General features: G+C 47.2%; 1 protein-coding gene across 5 annotated transcripts in view; it reads left to right on the forward strand.

The window, feature by feature from the left end:
- SCLY (selenocysteine lyase) overlaps positions 1-20,075 on the forward strand; it is a 36,994-nt gene extending 16,919 nt beyond the window's left edge. For 4 of the 5 annotated variants that reach the window (XM_044241945.1, XM_044241946.1, XM_044241948.1 and 1 more), the window contains exons 5-12: positions 3,247-3,374; positions 4,045-4,209; positions 5,123-5,229; positions 14,191-14,227; positions 15,691-15,774; positions 16,303-16,405; positions 17,594-17,669; positions 18,972-20,075. In XM_044241945.1, the coding sequence (XP_044097880.1) occupies positions 3,247-3,374; positions 4,045-4,209; positions 5,123-5,229; positions 14,191-14,227; positions 15,691-15,774; positions 16,303-16,405; positions 17,594-17,669; positions 18,972-19,125 (854 nt within the window). In that variant the 3' untranslated portion in view covers positions 19,126-20,075. The remainder of the gene's footprint in view (positions 1-3,246; positions 3,375-4,044; positions 4,210-5,122; positions 5,230-14,190; positions 14,228-15,690; positions 15,775-16,302; positions 16,406-17,593; positions 17,670-18,971) is intronic. The other variant, XM_044241947.1, reaches the window with a different exon arrangement.
- Positions 20,076-21,009: the final 934 nt, after the last annotated feature.

Raw genomic sequence — 21,009 nt, forward strand, 5'->3', positions numbered from 1 at the left:
AGAAGAAAGTGGAGGACCTCAGTGAAACCCTCAATAAAGAGAAAACATTAAAAAGAACCAAGAGGAGATGAAAAACTCAGTAACTTAAAAATACACTAGAGGGGATAAATAGCAGACTAGGGGAAGTAGAAGAATGGGTCAGTGACCTGGAGGACAGAGATGGAAAGCAATCAAACTGAACATAAGTGAGAAAAAAGAATAATATAAAATGAACATAGATTAAGGGAACTCAGCAACACCATCAGGAGTAATGACATTAGCATTGTAGGGAATCCCAAAAGAACAAGAGAGAGAAAAGGGGACAGAAAATGTACTTGAAAAAATAATAGCTAAAAACTTCCCAATCTGGGAGAGGAAACAGAAATCCAGATCCAGGAGACAGACAGCTCCCACCAAATCAACGCAAGTAGGTCCACACCAAGATACATAGCATTTAAAATGACAAAAAAGTAGTGATAAAGAAGTAATTGTAAAAGCAATAAGATGAAACAGTTACATACCAGGGAAACCCAATCAGGCTGTGAGCTGATTTTTCTGCAGAAATTTTGCAGGCCAGAAGAGAGTGGCATGATACTTTCAAAGTGCTGAAAGAAAAAATCCTGCAGCCAAACAAACTCTATCCAGCAAGTCTGTCATTCAGAATAAAAAGAGAGATAGGGTTTCACAGACAAACAAAAGTTAAAAGAATTCACTAGCACCTAACCAGCCCTATAAGAAATTTTAAAGGGGAGGAGACTCTCTTTGTAGAAAAGAAAAACCATAAATACGAATAAGAAAAGTAGGAAGCACAAAAGCAGTAAATTAAGTATATATATAAAAACCAGTCAAAGGATTCATAAAATAAAAGGATGTAAAGTATGATGCCACATACTTAAAATGTGTTGGGGGAGAGGAGGAAAAATTTAGTGATTTAAGAATGAGTTCAACCATCAACTTATTACAAAATGCTATTATGCATAAGATGTTATATTTAAGCCTAACTGTAACCACAAATCAAAAACCAGTAGTAGGTATGCAAAAAATAAACAGTACTAAAAGTCCTTGCCACAGCAATCAGACAAAAAAAAAAAAAAAAAAAGAAAGAAAAAGAAAAGTCATCTAAGTTGGTAAGGAAGAAGTAAAATTTTCACTATTTGCAGTCGACATGATACTCTATATAGAGAACACTAACAACTCTACCAAAAAACTACTAGAACTGATGAACAAATTCAGTAAAGTCGTGGAATACAAAATACAGAATCCCATAGCATTTCTATATACTAATAATGAAGCAGCAGGAGGAAAAATGAAGAAAACAGTCTCATTTACAGTTGCACCAGAAATGGTAAGATACCTAGGAATAAACCTGACCAAAGTGGTAAAAGACCTGTACTCTGAAAACTAAAGTTGTTAAAAGAAATTGAAAATGACACAAATCCAAAGGCAGTCCATGCTCATGAATTGGGAAAACAAATTTGTTAAAATGTCCGTACTTCCCAAAGCAATCTACAGATTTAATGCAATCTCTATCAAAATACCAATAGCATTTTTCACAGAACTAAAGAAGACAATCCTAAAATTTGTATGGAAACACAAAAGACCCCAAATAGCCAAAGGAATCTTGAAAAAGAAGAACAAAGCCAGAGGTAACACAATCCCAGATTTCAAGATACACTACAAAGTTGAAGTAATCAAAACAGTATGGTACTGGCACAAAAATACACACATAGATCTATGGAACAGAATAGAAACCCCAGAAATAAACCCACAACTGTGTGGTCAATTAATCTTCAATAAAGCAGGAAAGAATATGCAATGGGAAAAAGACAGTCTCTTCAACAAATGGTGTTGGGGAAACTGGACAGCTACATGCAAAAGAATGACACTGGTCCACTTTCTTACACCCTATGCAAAAATTAACTCAAAATGGATTAAAGACCTAAATGTGAGACTCAAACATACAAATCCTAGAAGAGAGAGCAGTCAGTAATTTCTTTGACATTGGCATAGCAGCTTCTTTCAAGATACGTCTCTTTAGGCAAGAAAAACAAAAACAAAAATAAACTGTTGGGACTACACCAAAATAAAAAGCTTTTGCACAGCAAAGGAAACAATCAATAAAACGAAAAGACAACCTACTGAATGGAAGGAGGTATTTGCAAATGACATCTGATAAAATGTTAATATCCAAAATATACAAAGAACTCATACAATTCAACACCAAAAAAACCCCAAATAATCAAGTTAAAACAATGAACAGACATTTTTCTATAAAAGACATCCAGATGGCCAACAGACAGATGAAAATATACTCAATGTCACTCATCATCAGGGAAATGAAAATCAAAACTACAATGATATATCACCTCACATCTGTCAGAATAGCTAATATCAAAGACACAAGAAACAAGGTTGGCAAGAATGTGAGCAAAAAGAAAACCTGTGTATTGTTGGTGGGAATGCAAATTGATGCAGCCACTGTGGAAAACAGTATGGAGGTTCCTTAAAAAATTAGAAGTAGAGTTATCATATGATCCAGTGATCACACTACTGGGTATTTACCCAAAGAATATGAAAACACTAATTTGAAAAAAGATATATGCACCCCTATGTTTATTGCAGCATTATTTACAATAGCAAAGACATGGAAGCACCCCAAGTCTCCACTGATAGATGGAAGAAGATGTGGTGTATATAATGGACTATTACTCAGCCATAAAAAAGAAGGAAATCTTGCCATTTGCAACAACATGGATAGATCTAGACATATAGTAGTAAGTGAAATAAGTCAGAGAAAGACAAATACTATATAGTTTCATTCATATGTGACATTTAATTAAGAAAACAAGCAAATTAAAAAAGAGACAAACCCAAAAATCAGACTTAAATATAAAGAACACAGTGATGGTTACCAGAGGGCATGTGGGTGGAGGGATGGGGGAAATAGGTGATGGGGATTAGGAGTCCATTTACCATAAAGAGCAGTGAGTAATGGATAGATGTATTGAATCACTATATTGTAGACCCAGAACTAATATAACACTATATGTCAATTATACTGGAATTAAATTTTTTAAAAAAAATTTAAATAGATGCTCTTGTGGACTAAAAGTGTATTACCTCCTTGTGGGCCCTTATCATTTCCTGAACTTTTACAATAAATTACTTTTAAAATGTGGAGAATGCTTTTCTTAGGCTGTATCTAAATGAACTTCCCAAACAGGTTATTTTATAAGATTAACCTTGGTTTATGTGTTTTTCCCTCAGCAGTCACCTTTGTGCCAGTGTCCAAGGTGAATGGTCAGGTGGAGGTTGAGGACATCCTGGCAGCTGTCCGCCCAGCCACGTGCCTCGTGACTATCATGCTGGCCAATAACGAGACGGGTGTCATCATGGTGAGTTGGTTATCCTTCCCCTCCCCCCCCAAAGATTTCATGTATTTATTTGTCAGAGAGAGAGAGAGAGAACAATCAGGGGCTATGACAGGCAGAGGGAGATGCAGACTCCCTGCTCAGCAGGGAGCCTGACATGGTACTCAATCCCAGGACCCCAGGATCATGACCTGAGCCGAAAACAGACACTTAACCAACTAAGCCACCCCAGGTGCCCTGAGTTAGTTATCCTTCTAAGAAAATCTAGTGAGGAGGGAAAAAAAAGTCTAGTAGGAATGAAGGGGGCTCAGGCTCTACTTTATATTCTCATGCATCTCTCCCGAGGCCTCTTCTTTTTCTTCTTCTTCTTCTTTATTTTCGTTGTCTTTGTCCTCTTCATTTTGTCATCTTCGTCTTTGTCATTGTCTTCATCTTCTTTCTTCATCCTTCTTTCTTCCTTCCTTCTTCCTTCTTCCTTCCTCCTTCATTGTTCCTCCTTCTTCCTCCCTTCCTTCTTCCTTCTTCTTTCTTACTTCCTCCTCCCTTCCTTTCCTTTCTTTTCCTCCCTCCTTCCTCCTCCTCTTCCCTCTTCTTCCTCCTCTCCTCATTAATGACTCCTGATTTCTTTCATTCAGTTTTCATGAAATCAAAGCAATATATTCAACTCTTTTTTTTTTTTCTTCCCCTACTTCAGCCCATCTCTGAAATCAGTCAGCGAATTAAAGCCCTGAACCAAAAGCGGGCAACTTCCGGGCTGCCTGTCATTCTGCTACACACAGACGCGGCACAGGCCCTGGGGAAACGGCGCGTGGACGTGGAGGACCTGGGCGTGGACTTCCTGACCATCGTGGGGCACAAGGTGCATCCACAGAGGCCTCCTTCCCTCCATGACTTCAAGGCTCACCTTAGAGCAGAACCACAGCACCAGCAATCATCCATTTGTTGTCCAGTGCTCTCAGGGGACAAAGTGACAAAACTTGCAGCTCCCACCCTCACGAGTGGCAGGAGGAGAGACCAGCAGTAACCCAACCTGGGATAAGAGGGGGGTGGCCAGGCAGAGCTGTGGAGGGGTGTGGAGGCCTCAGGTGAGACAGGAGACAGGTGACTTCAGCCAGATACTGAGCAATCTCTGCATTGGGCAGAGAGTGCCTGTAGACCCCTCATCAGCCCACTCATAGGCCCCACCCCCAGGATGGAAGATGAGAGATTCAAGATGTTGCTTTCTCTAACTTGATTTAAAGTGCAACTTCTGAATGCAAAGGTTTGGTTATAGCAGCTCTTGTCTTCAAGGTGGTAGTGAAAACAGTAAACAAGAGTGAACACCCTTCTGAGACTTTGCTCATCTTTTTGGCAGCTGACTAGGACCTGAAATATTTTTAGTCCTCTGTGTTGAGGCATGGTGCTCAGCTAGTTTCTGAAGGAGTTTGTGTGCTGACCTGATACTGTGGCACTTAATGATTTTTGCACTGTCAGTTTGAAAACATGGAGTCCTACCCAGGAAAAACCCTTGACAGTCTCAAGTTCCAGCCCATCTCCTTTTACAAATTCTGTTCTGTGATGTGCAGTCAACCCTCTCAGGCTAGGAACAAGAGTCCAGGCTCTGCCCTGCACCCCCAAGGTTTGTGACTCTAACATGTCTGGAGTGGTGATGGGTAGCACAGCTACCGGGAAAGACACAGAGTCTTTCTCTTGTGCTTCTAAGCACTCAAAGTGCATACAAAGTGGGAACTCAGAAGGTTCTTGTTGAATAAATGGCTGATTTTTCCTTTCAGTTCTACGGTCCCAGGATTGGAGCACTTTATGTCCGAGGGCTTGGTGAACTTACACCTCTGTACCCTATGCTGTTTGGAGGTGGACAAGAACGGAATTTCAGGCCAGGGTAAGATAGAAGGTTAATGAAGTCTCTGACCTACCAGCCCAACTGTTGGCTTGGAGGGCGGTAGCTTTTCCTTGTCTCTTGGAAGAACTGTAATGGCACTTTCTACATCACTGCTGAGTCCGAATTTACTCCATTGATGGGTTCTGCACATTTACAGATCTTCAGTCTCTGTTGGGGTGATTCAAAGCTGGAGGCCTCCTGGCCGAGATGTTCTGCTGTTCTTATGATGATGGGATGAGCAGAGTTGCACAGAAGCACCTAGCTTCCTTTCTGACAGCTCCTGTGTCCCTGTGATATAAGCTGACATTGTACCCGGGGAATGAGGTGGTGCCAGGGCCACACCTTTTATCAGACATTCCAACAAGGAGAAACAGGAACAGCATGGTAGTGGGTTCCCTGGGTGTTCATTCACCTCTTTTATCCCTGACTAAGAGCTGAGAAAGCCTGTAACTCAGAAACACTGAGGACAGAAAAAAATGTCCAACCAAAACCAACTCTCTCTGGACAGTGGACCAGGAGCAGGACAGCTTAGCCAGACAGAGACCTTTTTTAAAATTAACATATAATGTATTATTAGTCCCAGGGATACAGGCCTGTGAATTGTCAGGCTGACACATTTCCCAGCACTCAGACAGAGAACTTTTACACAATACCCACTTTCCACTGGCCAATCACCACATGGTAAACTGCTGCCATCCCTACCCATGCCAGCAAAGGCAGAATAGGGAGCCCACACTTTCAACTGCAGCCTGTGACAAGATGTTCCCATACCCACACCAGGTGTGTCAGAGAGGGTCTGCCAGGGAGCCAGGACTTTCATCCTTGCCAGCCAGTAATGAGGTATCCCCATTGTGGTGTCAGTGGAGACCACAAGGGCTTCCATCCACAGCTTTACTGCCAAGGTATGTCCTCCCCCTAGTGTGTTGACACAGGCTGAGTAGGGAACCTCCACCTGGAAGCAATGAACTGGCATAATCCTCTCCCTGCCACAGCAGCATCAAAAAAAAAAGCCAGCTAAAACAGAAGGGTTAAGTAACATCCAGACTCTCATAACATAATATGAAAATGTCCAGGTTTCAATTGAAAACCATTCAACATATCAAGAACAAAAAAGATCTTAAATTGAATTTTTAAAAAAAGAAAAAAAGAGAGAGAGAGAATAGATTCCAGTACTGACACTGAGATGACAAATATGTTAGAATTATCTGACAAAGATTTTCAGGCAGACACAGGAAAAATTTTTCAATGAACAATTATAAACATACTTGAAATGCATGAAAGTGTCAACAAGGACAAAGAGAATATAAAGAAGAGCTAAGTGCAAATTTTAGAACTAAAAACTACAGCGACTAAAATAAGCACAGTGGATGTTCTACAGGTGCAGCTCAAGGAAAGAACCCTTGAACTGAGAGAGAACAATAGAATTACCCAATCTAAACAACAGGGAGGAACTAGACTGGAGGGGGAAAAAAAAAAGATAAACAACATACCTCAGGGACCTTCTGGGGATAGTAGCAGAAGATCTAACAAGCATCCTAGGAAGAGAGGAGAAAAGGTGGGATGAAAAAGAACTTGAAAAAATAATGGCTAAAAATGTCCCAAATTTGGCAAGAGACATAAACCTACAGATTCAAGAAACTGAACAAACATCAAGCAGGAGAAACCACTAGAAATCCATGCCAAGGCACATAGTTAAACTTCCAAAAATGGAAGGCAAAGAAAAAAATCTTGAAAGCAGAGGGAAAAAATGACACCTTTCCTACAGGGTAAAAATAATTCAAATAGCAGTGTATTTCTCATCAGAAACCTTGGAGTCCAGAAGGAAGTGATGCAATATTTTGCAAGTGTTGAAAGCTTTGTCAAGCCAGAATCCTATACACAGAAGAAATATCCTTCAGAAATAAAGGGAAAAATCAAAACAGTCTCAAATAAAGGAAAACTAACAGAATTTTTCACCAGAAGACCTATGCTGAAAATGATTAAAAGAAGTTTAATTTTTTTTTAAAGATTTTATTTATTTATTTGACAGAGACCACAAGTAGGCAGAGAGAGGGAGAGAGAAGCCAGAAAAGAAGTAGTAAAAGAAGGGAAACTGGAATATCAGAAGAAAGAAAGAGCAGGGTAAGCAAAGTATATGGTCTCATGGGTCATGAGATTGAGCCCTGTATCCGGCTCCATGCTCAGCAGGGAGTCTGCTTAAGATTCTCTCCCTCTGCCCCTCCCTTCACTTGTGTTTGTGTGTGCGTGCTCTTGTTCTCTCTCAAATAAATGTTAAAAAAAAACTAAAAAAGCCCCAACTGCAGTTGACCCTTGAACAAAATAGGGATTAGTGTGCACTGCACACTGCACAGTTGAAAATCTCCGTGTAACTTTTAACCTCATAAAGCTTAACTGCTAATAGCCCACTGTGGACAGGAAGCCTTACTGACAACATAAGTTATCAGTTAACACATTATTTTGTGTGTTATATTTATTATATATTATTTCCTCCTGATAAAGTATGCTAGCAAAAAGAAAATGTTAAGATAATTGTAAAGAGAAGAAAATACATTTATTGCAGTTCAAACCTGGGTTGTTCAGGGGTCAACTATATGTGATACCTATAAGAAACTCACCTCAAATATATTGATAGAGGGAGGTTGAAATTTTAAACTGGAAAAATATGTGTCAAAAAAACATTAATCAAAGGAAAGCAGGAATGGCTATATATTAGATAAAGGAGACTCTAGAGCAGAGCAAATTACCAGAGACACAAAGGGGACATTATATACTGATGCGAGTCAGTCCACCAAGAAGGCCTAGCAATCCTAAATGATGATGGTGTACACAACAGAACTGCAGAGTATGAGGGGCAAAAACATTGAACTGAAAAGAGAAACAGACAAATCCACAATTACAGATAGAGACTTCCCTCCACAGTGGATACAACAACTAGATAAAATCAGGCAGGATATGGAAGAACTCACTAACAGCCAAAAGCCAACAGGACCTAACTGAGGTGTTTAGAACATTTCACCCTACAACAGATTCAAGCAACAGCAAAATACGTATTTTTTTTTTAATTTTAAGATTTTATTTGTTTCCAGGGAAAGAGTGAGAGAGAGAGAAAGTGCAAGCAGTGGGGAGCAGCAGGCGGAGGGGAAAGCAGGATCCCCACTGAGCAAGGAGCCTGATGCAGGACTGGGTCCTAAGATGATGGGATCATGACCTGAGCCGAAGGCAGATGATCAACAGACTGAGCCACCCAGGTGTCCCCAAAATACATATTCTTTACAAGAGTCACAGAAGATGCACTAAGATAGACCATGTCCTGTGTCATTAAACAAACCATTACATTTGAAGAACTGGAATCATACAGAGTGTTTTTCATCACAGTGAACTCAAACCAGAAATCAATAACTGGAAGGTATAGGAAAATCTCCAAACACTTAGAAACAAACAACACCCTCTACATAAACCATAAACCATGGGTCAAACAAGAAGGCTCAAAAAAATTAAATACATTGAAATGAATGAAAATGAAAATACTCCTTATCAAAATTTGTGAGACAGCTAAAGCCTGGCTGAGAGGGAAATTTATAGCACTGAATGTATGTGTTAAAAAAGATGATGACTCTTGGGGCACCTGGGTGGCTCAGTCAGTTAAGCATCTGACTCTTGATGTCATCCCAGGTCATGATATCAGGGTCTTGAGGTCAAGCCCCATATTGGGCTCTGAGCTCAGTGGGGAGTCTGCTTGAGTTCTCTCTCTCCCTGTCCCTTTGCCCCTCCCCTACTGACAGGCACTCCCAGAATAAATAAATAAATAAATAAATCTTAATTGAAAAAAAAAAAAAAGATGACTCTGAAGTCAATAAGCTTTCACCTGAAAAACTTAGAAAAAGTAGAGCAGGGCGCCTGGGTGGCTCAGTGGGTTAGGCCGCTGCCTTTGGCTCAGGTCATGATCTCAGGGTCCTGGGATCGAGGCCCACATCGGGCTCTCTGCTCAGCAGAGAGCCTGCTTCCTCCTCTCTCTCTGCCTGCTTGTGATCTCGCTCTGTCAAATAAATAAATAAAATCTTTAAAAAAAAAAAAAAAAGTAGAGCAAAATAACTCCAAACCAAACATAAGGAAATACTAGAGAACAGAAATTAGTGAAATTGAAAACGAGAATAATTTTTTAAATATTGTATTTCTTTTTAGTGAGAGAGAATGAGAACAGTGGGAGGGGCAGAGGATGATATTCTCTGCTTAGTGCAGAGTCTTTTGGAAGGCTTGATCCCATGACCCTGTGATCATAACCCAAGCCAAAATCAAAAGTCAGGAGCTGAACCAGTTGAGTCACCCAGACACCCTGAACACAAAAATAATATTTAAAAAATAATTGAAGAAATAGCCTTTTAGAAATATTGAGAAAACTGACAAATCCCTCACTATATTGTACACTTATAACTAACATAACAATGTATGTTAAGTATACTGGAATGAAAAGAAAAAATAATTTTTAAAAACCTGATAAACATCTAGGAAGACTGACAAAAAAAGGAAGGAAGAAATATATTGCCGATATCAAATTTGACAATTCAGATGAAGTGGAATACTTTATCAAAAAACAAATTACAACAACTCAGGGGCGCTTGGGTGGCTCAGTGGGTTAAAGCCTCTGCCTTCGGCTCAGGTCATGGTCTCAGGGTCCTGGGATCGAGCCCCGCATCGGGCTTTCTGCTCAGCAGGGAGCCTGCTTTCCTTCCTCTCTCTCTGCCTGCCTCTCTGCCTACTTGTGATCTCTGTCAAATAAATAAATAAATAAATAATTTTTTTTTGAAAATTACCACAACTCACCTAATAACAACTCACCTTGATAATTTTTTTTTAAAGATTTTATTTGTTTGACAGACAGAGATCACAAGTAGGCAGAGAGGCAGGCAGAGAGAGAGGAGGAAGTTGGCTCCCTGCTGAGCCCCAATGCGGGGCTCGATCCCTGGACCCTGGGATCATGACTTGAGCCGAAGGCAGAGGCTTTAACTCACTGAGCCACCCAGGCACCCCAACACTTGATCATTTAAATAGCTTTATAATTATTAGGAAAAGGAAATTAACTTTGTAATTTTAAAACTCCCCCAAAAGAAATCTCTAGGTCCAGATAATTTCACAGGAAAATCATGCCAAACATTTTTTTTAAAAGATTTTATTTGTTTATTTGACAGACAGAGATCACAAGTAGACAGAGAGGCAGGCAGAGAGAGAGAGAGAGGGAAGCAGGCTCCCTGCTGAGCAAAGAGCCCGATGCGGGACTCGATCCCAGGACCCTGAGATTATGACCTGAGCCAAAGGCAGCGGTTTAACCCACTGAGCCACCCAGGCGCCCTCATGCCAAACATTTAAAGAATTAACACCATTTCTATGCAGTCTCTTCCAGAAAAATAGGAGGAGGAAACATTTCCCTGGTTCATTTTATCAATTTATACTAAAACCAGATAAAGATGGTACAAAAAAATAAAACTATGAACCACATATCTCTCATGAATTTAGAATCAGAAGTTTTTAACAAAATATTAGCAAGTGGAATTCAGCAATATATAAAAAATAATATATGCATCATGATGGAGTTTATTCCAAGGATGCAAGGCTGTTTCAGTATTTCAAAATCAATCAATGTAATGTAGCATATTAAAGAAGAAAAATTGGGGTACCTGGGTGACTCCATCGGTTAAGCATCTGATCCTTGATCTCAGCTCAGGTCTTGATCTCAGGATTGTGAGTTCAGGCCCCATGCTAGGCTCCACACTGGGCATGAAGCCTACTTTAAAAAAGAAGAAAAATAACACAATTTAATGCAGAAAAAGCATTAATAAGATTTAACATTAATTTATTTTAAAAAAAACCTCACAGTATGACTAGAGGGGAACTTCAGCTTGGAAAGAGCATTTAGAAAAAAATCCTATAGTCAATATTACACTCAACAGTGTAGGCCTTTACTCAACAGTAAAGGCCTGAATGTTCTACTGCTATGACCAGGAGCAAGACGAGGATGCCCATTCTCACTTCTTTTTCAGCAGGGCTAGGAGTTCTAGTCAGTGCAGAAGTCAAGAAAAGGAAATATAAGGAATACAGTTTGGAAAGGAAGAGGTAAAACTGCCCCTTTTTGTAGATCACATGATGGTCTCTGTCCCAAGGAACAGATAAGAAAACTCCTAGGACTGATAAGTGAATTCAGCAAGATCACAGGTTATCAGAGAAACATACAAAAATTGATTCTATTTCTGCATTCTGGTAATGAACATCTGAACAACAAAATTTAAAAATACAGTACGATTGATAATCACTCAGAAATATTCAGATATAGGACTTGAAAGCTGACAACTACTAATGTGGCTAAAAGAAAGCAAAGATCGAAATACATGGAGAGACATACTATGTTCATGGGTCAAAAGACTCAATATTGTAAAGGTCAGTTCTCCCCAAATTGATAAATCAGTTTAGCCCAATTTCTATCAAAGCCCAGCAAGCAGACCAGTGGACCAGAATAGATACAACCAGAAATATGCCCACATGATTTTCTGACAAAGATATTAAAGTAATTTGGTGGAGGAAAGACACTCTTAACAGATGGCACCGGAGCAATTAGACATCCTTAGGCAGAAGATGATCCTCAACCCAAGTCTCACACCTTGTAAAATATTAACTCAGGATACATGTGAACTTATATGTGAAGGAAAAAACTTTAAACTTTTAGAGGGAAAAAAAACCCAGGAAAACATCCTCAGGCTCTAGGCCTCAGCAAAGAAATCTTAGACTTGGTACCAAAAACGTCCATAAAAGGGAAAATTGGTACTTGAACTTCATCAAAATTTAAACCATTCACCCTGCAAAATAATTTAAGAGGAGACAAGCTATGCACTAGAATATATCCTCAAGGGACTAGTATCTAGAATACATAAGGGAAACTCTCAAAATTCAACAGCCAACACCCCCAGACAATTCAGTCACATAACGGGCAAAAGACAGTCACAGACATTTCACCAAAGAGGATAGACATATAGCAAATAAGCATGTGAGAAGACCTTGAACATTTTTAGCTGTTAGGGAAATGCAAATTAAAACCACAGTGAGACATCACACCTACCACAACGGCTAAAACAAAAACCAGAGACAACACAGAGTGCACTGATGACACAGATGTTTCACTCAAACGTGGCCGATAGGAATGGCCATGGGACAGCAGCTGTGGAAGACAGTTTGGCATTTTCTCCTAAAACTAGATATGCACCCACCATCCCATCTAGGAATTTTACTCCTGGACACTTAGAGACATGAAGACTTGAGTTCACACAAGAGCCTGAGCACAAGTGTGTCTAGCAGCTTTATTGGCAATGGCCGCCAACTGCAAGGGGCCCAGATATCCTTTAATGAGACTTAACAGGCTGCGGCACAGTTTGCATGGACACTGCTCAGTAATGGAAAGGGAGTAGCTGCTGATGCGCACAATAGCCTGGAAGGAATGTCCACAGAATGATGCAGAGTGGAACAAGCCTGTCCCCCAAAATGATAACTCGGGTTCCATCTACACGACATTCTTGAAATGATGGAATTAGAGATGGAGAACAGATTAGCAGCTGCCCGTGGCTAAGGAAGGTGTGGGGCCGAAGGCAAGCAGGTCTGAGTATAAAAGGCTGACAGGAGGGACCTTTGAGGTGGTGGAAATGTTCTGTATCTCATCTGTATCCTGATTGTGCTCTTGTACTACAGTGTTACTGGGGAGAAGCTGAGTAATGGGTACACAGGATGTCTCTGTATTATTTCTTTTAATCACATATTAATATATGTGATTAACATAATCACATATATTAATGAAAATTAATTAAAAAAGAAGAAGAAGTAGAACACCATGTGTTCAGGAAGCCCTAATAGGGTGGCTCAGTGTGTGGACTGGGAGTGGGAAGCAGGGTTTGCAGGACTCCAGACGGAGGCAGAGGTGGCTGACGGAATGCTTGGGGGTAGGGAGGATGGGACAGGTGCCGGGTTCTACACAGAGTCCCCTCTCTTCCACCTGGGCAGCCCCTCCAGGCACTCACAAGGCAGAGACCTTGAGGGATGCTCTTGGTCTGGCCATGCTATCCCGCGGATGAGGGGTGTGAGACCCAGAGAGGGGATGGCATTAGGACTCCATGTATAGGACAAGCTCAGACATCTGGATTCTCCACGCAGAGCTCCTTGCTCTTCCCCAGACCACCCCAGGTGCCAGAACCTGTCTCCAGGAACAGAACTGACCAATGAACTTGTCAAAGGGAGATCAGCAGGATCACGTTACCTGTAATGCCCTGTGTTCCTGTTTGCTTATCTTGTTATCTGCTGGTCAGTGAGCAGCAGCCAGCTCCAAAGGTTTAAGCAAACTTCAGCCCAAACTGAAAATTCAGAAAATTATGACGTTAGCGATTTATTTTGTTTTTCTTGAAAATAGAGTGAAGAGTTGTGTTTTCAGCTTGTTAGGTCGGAGTGTGAGCCTCCGGTCTGCAGGGGTCCCGCAGCCCCTTCCTGCACATGCACAGTGTTTAGTAACCCACGACTCATTCCACGTGACAGTCAAGAGCGCAACTGATTGGCCAGCTGATGGGAACAGAGTGGAATTGGGCTCTCTGACCCTTGCTGGGTTCGACAGGGGGGCCCTGGCTCTGCAGCTGGAGGAGGGGTTACTGCACAGGAGAAGGGTCCAGACAGAATCATCCCTGAGGACACCCAGGGATTGTCCCAGGGTTGCCCCAGGTGGGCCATGGCGATGGTGCCTGGACCAAGGAAGCTTAGCATTGGAGGGTTGGGGGGCCGCAACCGCCACGGAGGCGAGCACGCGGCCCCTGCCTGGGAAAGGTGCAGGTGTGATTCTGGTTCCAGCTGAACTCATGACTTTAACAGACCAGACTCCATCCTGGGACACTGGTTCATTGCTCTGAGTGGAAATAGGACTGACTCCCTTGTCTCTTGCAGGACAGAGAATACGCCGATGATTGCCGGCCTTGGGAAGGTAAGCCTCGGTGAGCCGGGGCTCATGGAGCCAGCGCTTTGTCTCCGGTTCGGGAGAACTGGAGTCTTCCCCGGGCCCAGTCGCCTTTACTCCCACTTGCCCGCCCGGCGCACAGGACTCCCGACCCTGGACATGGGGTAGGGGGCAGGTTCCCCCACAGGGCAGGTCTGTGGCACCAGCCAGGCGTCCCACTCTTGAACTCGATTCTGACACTGGCTACCTGGAGTCGGCGTCAGAGCCCACAGGTCAGGGCTCAGGCCCATGCACTGGCCTGCCCAGACCCCCTCAGACTCCAGGCCTAAGTCCCAGGTTTCACCATGTGCCTCACTCTGGCTGGTTTCTCCTCTGCCCTGGCCAGGCATTGGCCTCCTCACCTGCCAGGGGCCTCCCAGAATCGTCCCGGCCTCCTGTCCACAGCTGCTCCCTTGTGGCACTCACCCTGTCCTGCAGCTCCACCAGCCTGTGCTCAGGGCTTTGAACTTGGCATCTCAGGGCAGGTCCTGACCTTTCTTCTGAGAGACGAAGGTCCCCGCCTGCTTATTGGACATTCCCTCCGGGCCCATGGGTGTGTGTGTGTGTCCTCCCTGTTTTCCTTCCCTCCCCATCCTGCCTCCTGCCATCCTGGACCTCACTGTGGAAGTCTAGGCAGTGCCTCAGTCCCACCTGGTCCTTGGCTCCCTCACTGATGAGCAGGCAGTCTGTCTGTCCTGTCTCCACAAGATGTCAAGATCTGTGTCTTCTGTGTCTCTGTGGCCACTGACTCTGGACCCGGTCGTCCCCATCTGCAATCTGGACGCCTGCCGTGGTCCCTTCCACTCTGCACAGCAACCAGAATGATCATTACATGTGCAAGTCAGGGCATCTCGCCTCTTTCTTAAACCCACGTGCATCTGTGCTGCTGCACTTAGTGCCTGACCCCACCTGTTGTGGGGTGCTGGGGCCCTGTCCCCCTTGGTCACTCCATCCCAGGAGTGCACTTGCCTCTTCCTTCACCATGGCCATGAGCACCCTAGCTCATGCACTGTCAGCTTCATGCCCACCCTGCGTGACCCGTGCACCCGCCAGAGTGCTCTCCTCATTCGGTATGATGCTGTTCCCTCTTCCCTTCCGCCCTTGGTCTCTGGGCTGGTTGTGCCTTGAGAACTGGGAGTGCTCTTTGCTATCACGGGCAGTTATCTCTGGTGCCTGGAGGTAGCTGGAAGCACCTGGTAAAGTAAATTCCTGCTGAACAAGGGAAGATAACCCTTCTCAGGCTCCTATCAAGCCTCCCCCCCCGCCCCCCGTCTCCTGGCCGCACTCAGTAAATACCAACGGTCCCCGATGTTCCAGGAAGAGAGCAGTTGAGGAAATGTCACTTCTCTATCATCAGGAAATCTCACCTCTGCTCTGGAAGGCTGTTTTATTCTCCTTGCTTTATGACAGTTGAACATGCTGTCTCACATTGCCGCCGTCCCTGTCCCCAGGCCGCTGAGCTGGTGACTAGGAACTGCGAGGCTTATGAGGCCCACATGAGAGATGTTCGAGACTACCTGGAGGAGCGGCTGGTGGTGAGCCTGGGGCCCGTGAGAGTGGGGCAGCCTGAAGTCTGGGGGTCCCATGCTTCCTCCAGCAAGCTGAGGGTCCGGGTTGGTACCGCCCCAGGCAGCATCCAGGATGAGGATGGGGGTTGTTTGGAACTTGGTCCGGGGACCCTGGGGACTACTCCAGTCAGGGTAGAGGCTAGAGGACAGAAGCCTGAGTCAGGAGAGCCCCCCAGAGTCCCCAAGGTGGGCGCTGGACAAGTGGCTAATCTTCAAAGAGGCATGTTAGGAATACACTGGAGCTTGGTTTTTCGGTGGTCGTATGGTGGAGGGTCACACGTATTTGGAATTTTTTTCTCCTATTAATTTTGCTTTCTAGGGGGTCCCTGTAATTATTATAGATAGATGCTTATGGATGAACTAATTAATTTATGTGTCAAGGTTGAGATTTTGTTTTCCAGAAAAGGCTCAAGCTCAGACATTAGTTGGGGGTGGGGAGTGGGGAGGCTGGTGTGCGCTTTGAAACTATCTCTGAAGTCTTCATTGCCTTTTCAGGCTGAATTTGATAAGCAGAGAATCCATCTAAACAGCCAATTTCCAGGGACTGAGCGACTCCCCAACACGTGCAACTTTTCCATCCGGGGACCCCAGCTTCAAGGTGACAAGGGTCTCCTGGTCCCCGTGTAGGGTGGTGGTAGCAGAGCAGCCCCCTAGGGTGGGTGTCCCCAGAAGGCGGGACTGATCTGGCCATTTCCTGCTCTCCCTGCCCGGGCTCTTCACGTGGTGCCGGGGGGCTTGCCGTTGTGCCCCGCACTCGTGAGCACTGAAGCAGAGAGGGATGATGAGACTGAATTCTGGGATCCCTCCTCCATTTCCGTCAGCAAGTTTGACAGACGTGATGAGGACCAGGGAGAGGAGAGGCAGTCAACTTTAAAATTTGGCTCAGAGTCAGGATGACGTGCACACCTGTGGGGCTCTCAGTTCCCTCGCTAACTGCCTCCAGCCTGGGGACCAGCAGGATCGCTGGAATCCAGAAGACAAAACACGGCTCACCCGGGGCGCTGACCAGCCGTGTTCCACCGAGAGGAAATTCTGTGCCCTGAGCAGGAGGGAAGCACGTCCGCAGAGCACAGAGCGGTTTGGGGGAAGTTCCTAGGGGAGAGGGGGTTGCTCCCTCTGTCTCCCTGGATGGCGCGGGGAGCACTGTGTGTCTGCACCAGACTGGCCCTGGGCAGGTGTCACTGTGCTGGGGGATGGGACCCTGCACTGGGAAGCCGCCTCGCTGCTGGCCGCTGCTCCAGCTCTTCTTGCTGTGGGAAGAAGAGCACATCAAGTCCTCACCCCTGTGTTTGTGGGGATAGATGTATTGTTTTCAGTGAGGCCCGTGTCCATTTAAATGAGACAGATTCTTTTAATTAGGCCAGTGGCTTTATTACTCTAATATCTGTGCTTGTGAAAGTAGAGGGACGTGCCTTCCGGCTTAACCAAAACAGCCCCCCAGTGTCTCCACCTCTAGAAAACACAGATGTTAAGTTGTCCCAGCCATGGGACAACAAAGTAGGAAGTGAGGCAGCCGATGAGAGTTCTGGGGTCTTCTTCGGCCACTGACCGGAAATAACATGTTCGAGGCCAGATTTTAGGGTGGAATCGTGTCTGGGAGGAAGCATCTTGTCTGGATCCTGCTGCACTGTCACCGGGGATGAGCCAGCCTGGGCCCTGGGCCACCCCCCAACCCCAGGGGGCCCAAGGGAGGGAGTCTCCAAACTTGCAGCAGGGCAGAGGGGAGGCGGACAGGTGGGGCCCCGCTGGCATACTCTGCCCACAGCCACATGCCGTGTCTCCCCAGGGCGTGCAGTGCTGGCCCAGTGCAGGACGCTGCTGGCCAGCGTGGGGGCTGCATGCCACTCGGACCACGTGGACCGGTAAGTGCCCCGCGCCTGAGCCACAGTATCCAGTGCCTGTCTGCCAGATGGCCAGAGGAGGCTGCTGGGCCTGGGGCTTCCAAGGGGAGGAGGGGAAGCTGCAGCCTCAGTGGGGGTCAGCTGGGAGGAGCTAGGCAGGCTGCAGGAGCTCCCTCTGTCCTGGGAAAGTGAGAGGCTCTGGGAGGGTTGTGACAGGACAGGTTGGTTCCAGGTGGCCCTGCCTAGTGCAGGGCGATCCCAGGAGAGCAGCCCCATTGAGTGGCTGTGGCCAGGGCAGGAGGGGAGGATGTGAAGCCCGGGCACCCGAGACTGGCCTAACCCTGTGGAGGAAGAGCAGGGCCACGGTTTTTCACTCACCATGAGCAGGGGGCCTGCAGAGCTGGGTGTGGTGCTGGGTGAGGCTGCCAGGACCCTAGAAGGAGCCAGGCCATGGTCAGCAGTGGGCTGTCTGGGAGTCTGGCTGGCGTGGTGCATGAGCCCCTCAGGCCAGGGGGCTCCCAGGGTCCAAGGGCTGGGCTGATGACCAGGCCCAGTCATGGTTCAGAGGTCTGTCAGGGAGGGCTGCACGAAGGTGGGGGAGGCCAGGAGCCGGCAGGTGGCAGCCTGAGTGGCCAAGTGGCTGTCAGGGGCAGTGAGGCGGGGCAAGCGTGGACTGCAGGAGGGCGCTCACAGAATGCTCCCCCAGCCCTCCAGAAGGGATCTGTGTGGCCCATTTCCCAGACAGGGTTGCTGAGGCGGGTGTAGTCTGTGGTCTCACCAGCCACAAGGTGAAGGGGAGGGGACGAGGGGCAGGAGGAGGGGCTGGGGTGTAGCTGGGTTGGGGGCGGGTGTCTGATGTGGCCCCTGTGAGGGTGGGAGGGGGGGTGCCCCCTGGAATAGGAATGAGACCACCCACCCAGGGGAGTGCAGGGGGCCAGGAGCTGTGGGCCCTGTCCCTTCTCTCCCCTGCTCTGCAGGGGCCTCTGGTCCGGACCCTCAGGAACTGCAGCGATTCAAGTCCCTGCTCCCACCTAGCCCTGTGCACGGGGAGGGGGGCATTTGTGTGGGTGGCTTTCAGGAGCTCTGTAATGTGACAGAGACCTTGGCTGCGCTGCTTCTGCCCGGGGCCTGTGTGTGTGGGCACCTTGGGTGCCCGCTGGCCCTTGATCTGCACACCTGCTAGGGTTGGTGGCGGTGGGGAGGGAGGGGAAGTGGGGGGTGCCAGAGCTGCCAGGAACTCTGGCGATGCCCTCGGTTGTGCTTCCATCTCCTCTGAGACCCAGGGAGCACAGAGAGCTGACACAGGCTCTCACCACCCCCCAGGCCATCCCCAGTGCTGCTGAGCTGTGGTATTCCCTTCGACGTGGCCAGGAACGCGCTCCGGCTCAGCGTGGGCCGCAGCACCACCAGGGCCGAGGTGGACCTCGTTGTGCAGGACCTGAAACAGGCCGTGGCCCGGCTGGAGTGCCAGGCCTAGCGCCAAGGACGCCCCCCATAGGAAGCCCTTCCAAGTGCTGGGCCAGGATGGCTCTCCTCCTAATTTGTCCCAGAGTGTCTGACATGGTGTCAGGCAGTGGGTGCGCTCATTCCCCATCCCTGTCTCCCCGTTCCCTGTCCTCCATCCCCGGGTCAGCAGAGAGCCCGTCTGTTGGGCAGCAGACCCGACGGGCCGCACACACCTGTGTGGGACTGTCCCTGCTGCCCGGTGGTACAGGTTGAAGCAGAAGCATCCCCTGTGGGGAGCTGGGAGCGCTACCCTCCTGGAAGGGAGCATTTCCCCTGGAAGATAAAATCCTAGTATTGTAGACCATTGTCACTTGCTACCATGAACATAGGAAACCTGATTTTTGCTGCAGTCATGGCCTCCCCTGCCTGTTGGTGCTGAGGTCCATCCACCCCTGGGCCCTCTGATCTCACTCTGCCCTTCCCAAGCCCTTCCTCCGCAGGGGGGCCACCAAGATCAGCCCCCTGCCCCGTATCCCCCAACTTGCCCACCCTACCTGACCTCCTCACTCAGCCTGGTGGCCACCCAGAGCCCCCAAAGCCCCCAAGTCCCCCTTCCTTTTTCCTGTGGTCATTCACTCAGTGTTCCAGCTCCGGTGTGGGAGTTGGGAGGCAACCAGGATTACGTGACCCCTGGTGGCTCCTGTGGTGGGAAATCTGCCCATCCCCTGCTCCGCTCCATCATAATATTGTTCCCAGATGGGTTCTTCTGTCTTCACCAAGGCTCTGTGACATCCCGATGTGATGTCCTCTGTGACATCCCGATGCACAGAGGGTGTGACTCACAGAGACCCTTTGCATAGGATCAATTTCTTAGCCGAACACTTTTAACGTGTGGTTTTAAGGTGCCAAGAACTTCATGATGACTCTGAGGAAACCACTGTCAGAAATTCAGTGAACTAATAAAATATTCCAGTGCTGGTATTAGACGTTGACAGTCTCTCTATTGGGCCCTTCTCTGGGGCTCACTGGTGTGTCTGAGCTGGTGTGGGAGGGGCACGTAGTGACCCCAGTTTATCGCTGGCGATCAGGCTTCAGCTGAAGAAATTTGCTTGAGATTGTGTCTCTGCAAGTCCCTAGAAAACGGGTCACCAAAGTCAGCATCCTGCTGCCTCCAGGCAGAGGCCTTGCTGATCCCAATGGGCCCGGGAAAAAGCCGTGGGTGCCCAGCACCACTGAAGGGAAGAGTCTGGGAAAAGAGGCGTGGCTGCCCTCAAGGAAGCCCCTTGACCTTCAGCCACAGCCTCAGAGACCCTCACTTGCCTCTGAAGCCTTCCTGTCCCATGTTAGGGCCCTGGGCCCACAGCTGCCTCTGGCGAGCTGCTGTTCCTCAGACTTTCATGGAGCTATAGGGTCCTAGGCCAGCCGAGGGCCAGGATCCCGCACAGCGCTGCCAGCAGGCAGGTGGGCCCTGGGATCCTGGGGTGAAGGCCTCGCGGAACTCCAGCACACGTGGTCATCAGTTCCCCAGAGAGGCTCCCCTGCCGTTGACGGGTCTCCCGCTGTGGATGGGTCTCCCTTCCGTGAGAAGAGGCTCTCGGGGCTGCTGCCCAGACGAGAGGAAGCATGTGCTGGGGAGCCTACTGCCTTCCTGGAAGGATCCTGGGAACTAGAAACACCCACTAGACACAGGAAGTCCGTCTCAGGGTGAGAGACACGGCACATATCCCCAGTGCTTGCTCGGAAAGAAGACGAGGCCCAACCCAGTCACAATAAGCATCTGCTGGCCAGCACCCACCCCTGACCTGACGCCAGGGCAGACCCTGCCCCCAGACCCCGAACACTCTGCCCACCACAGCCCTGGGCACTGGGGAGTGGCTGTGGTAGGGCTGCGAGGCCCAGGCTCCAAGGCCTGCCC

This window comes from Neovison vison, chromosome 3, assembly GCF_020171115.1.
Source record: "Neovison vison isolate M4711 chromosome 3, ASM_NN_V1, whole genome shotgun sequence".
Taxonomy (NCBI): domain Eukaryota; kingdom Metazoa; phylum Chordata; class Mammalia; order Carnivora; family Mustelidae; genus Neogale; species Neogale vison.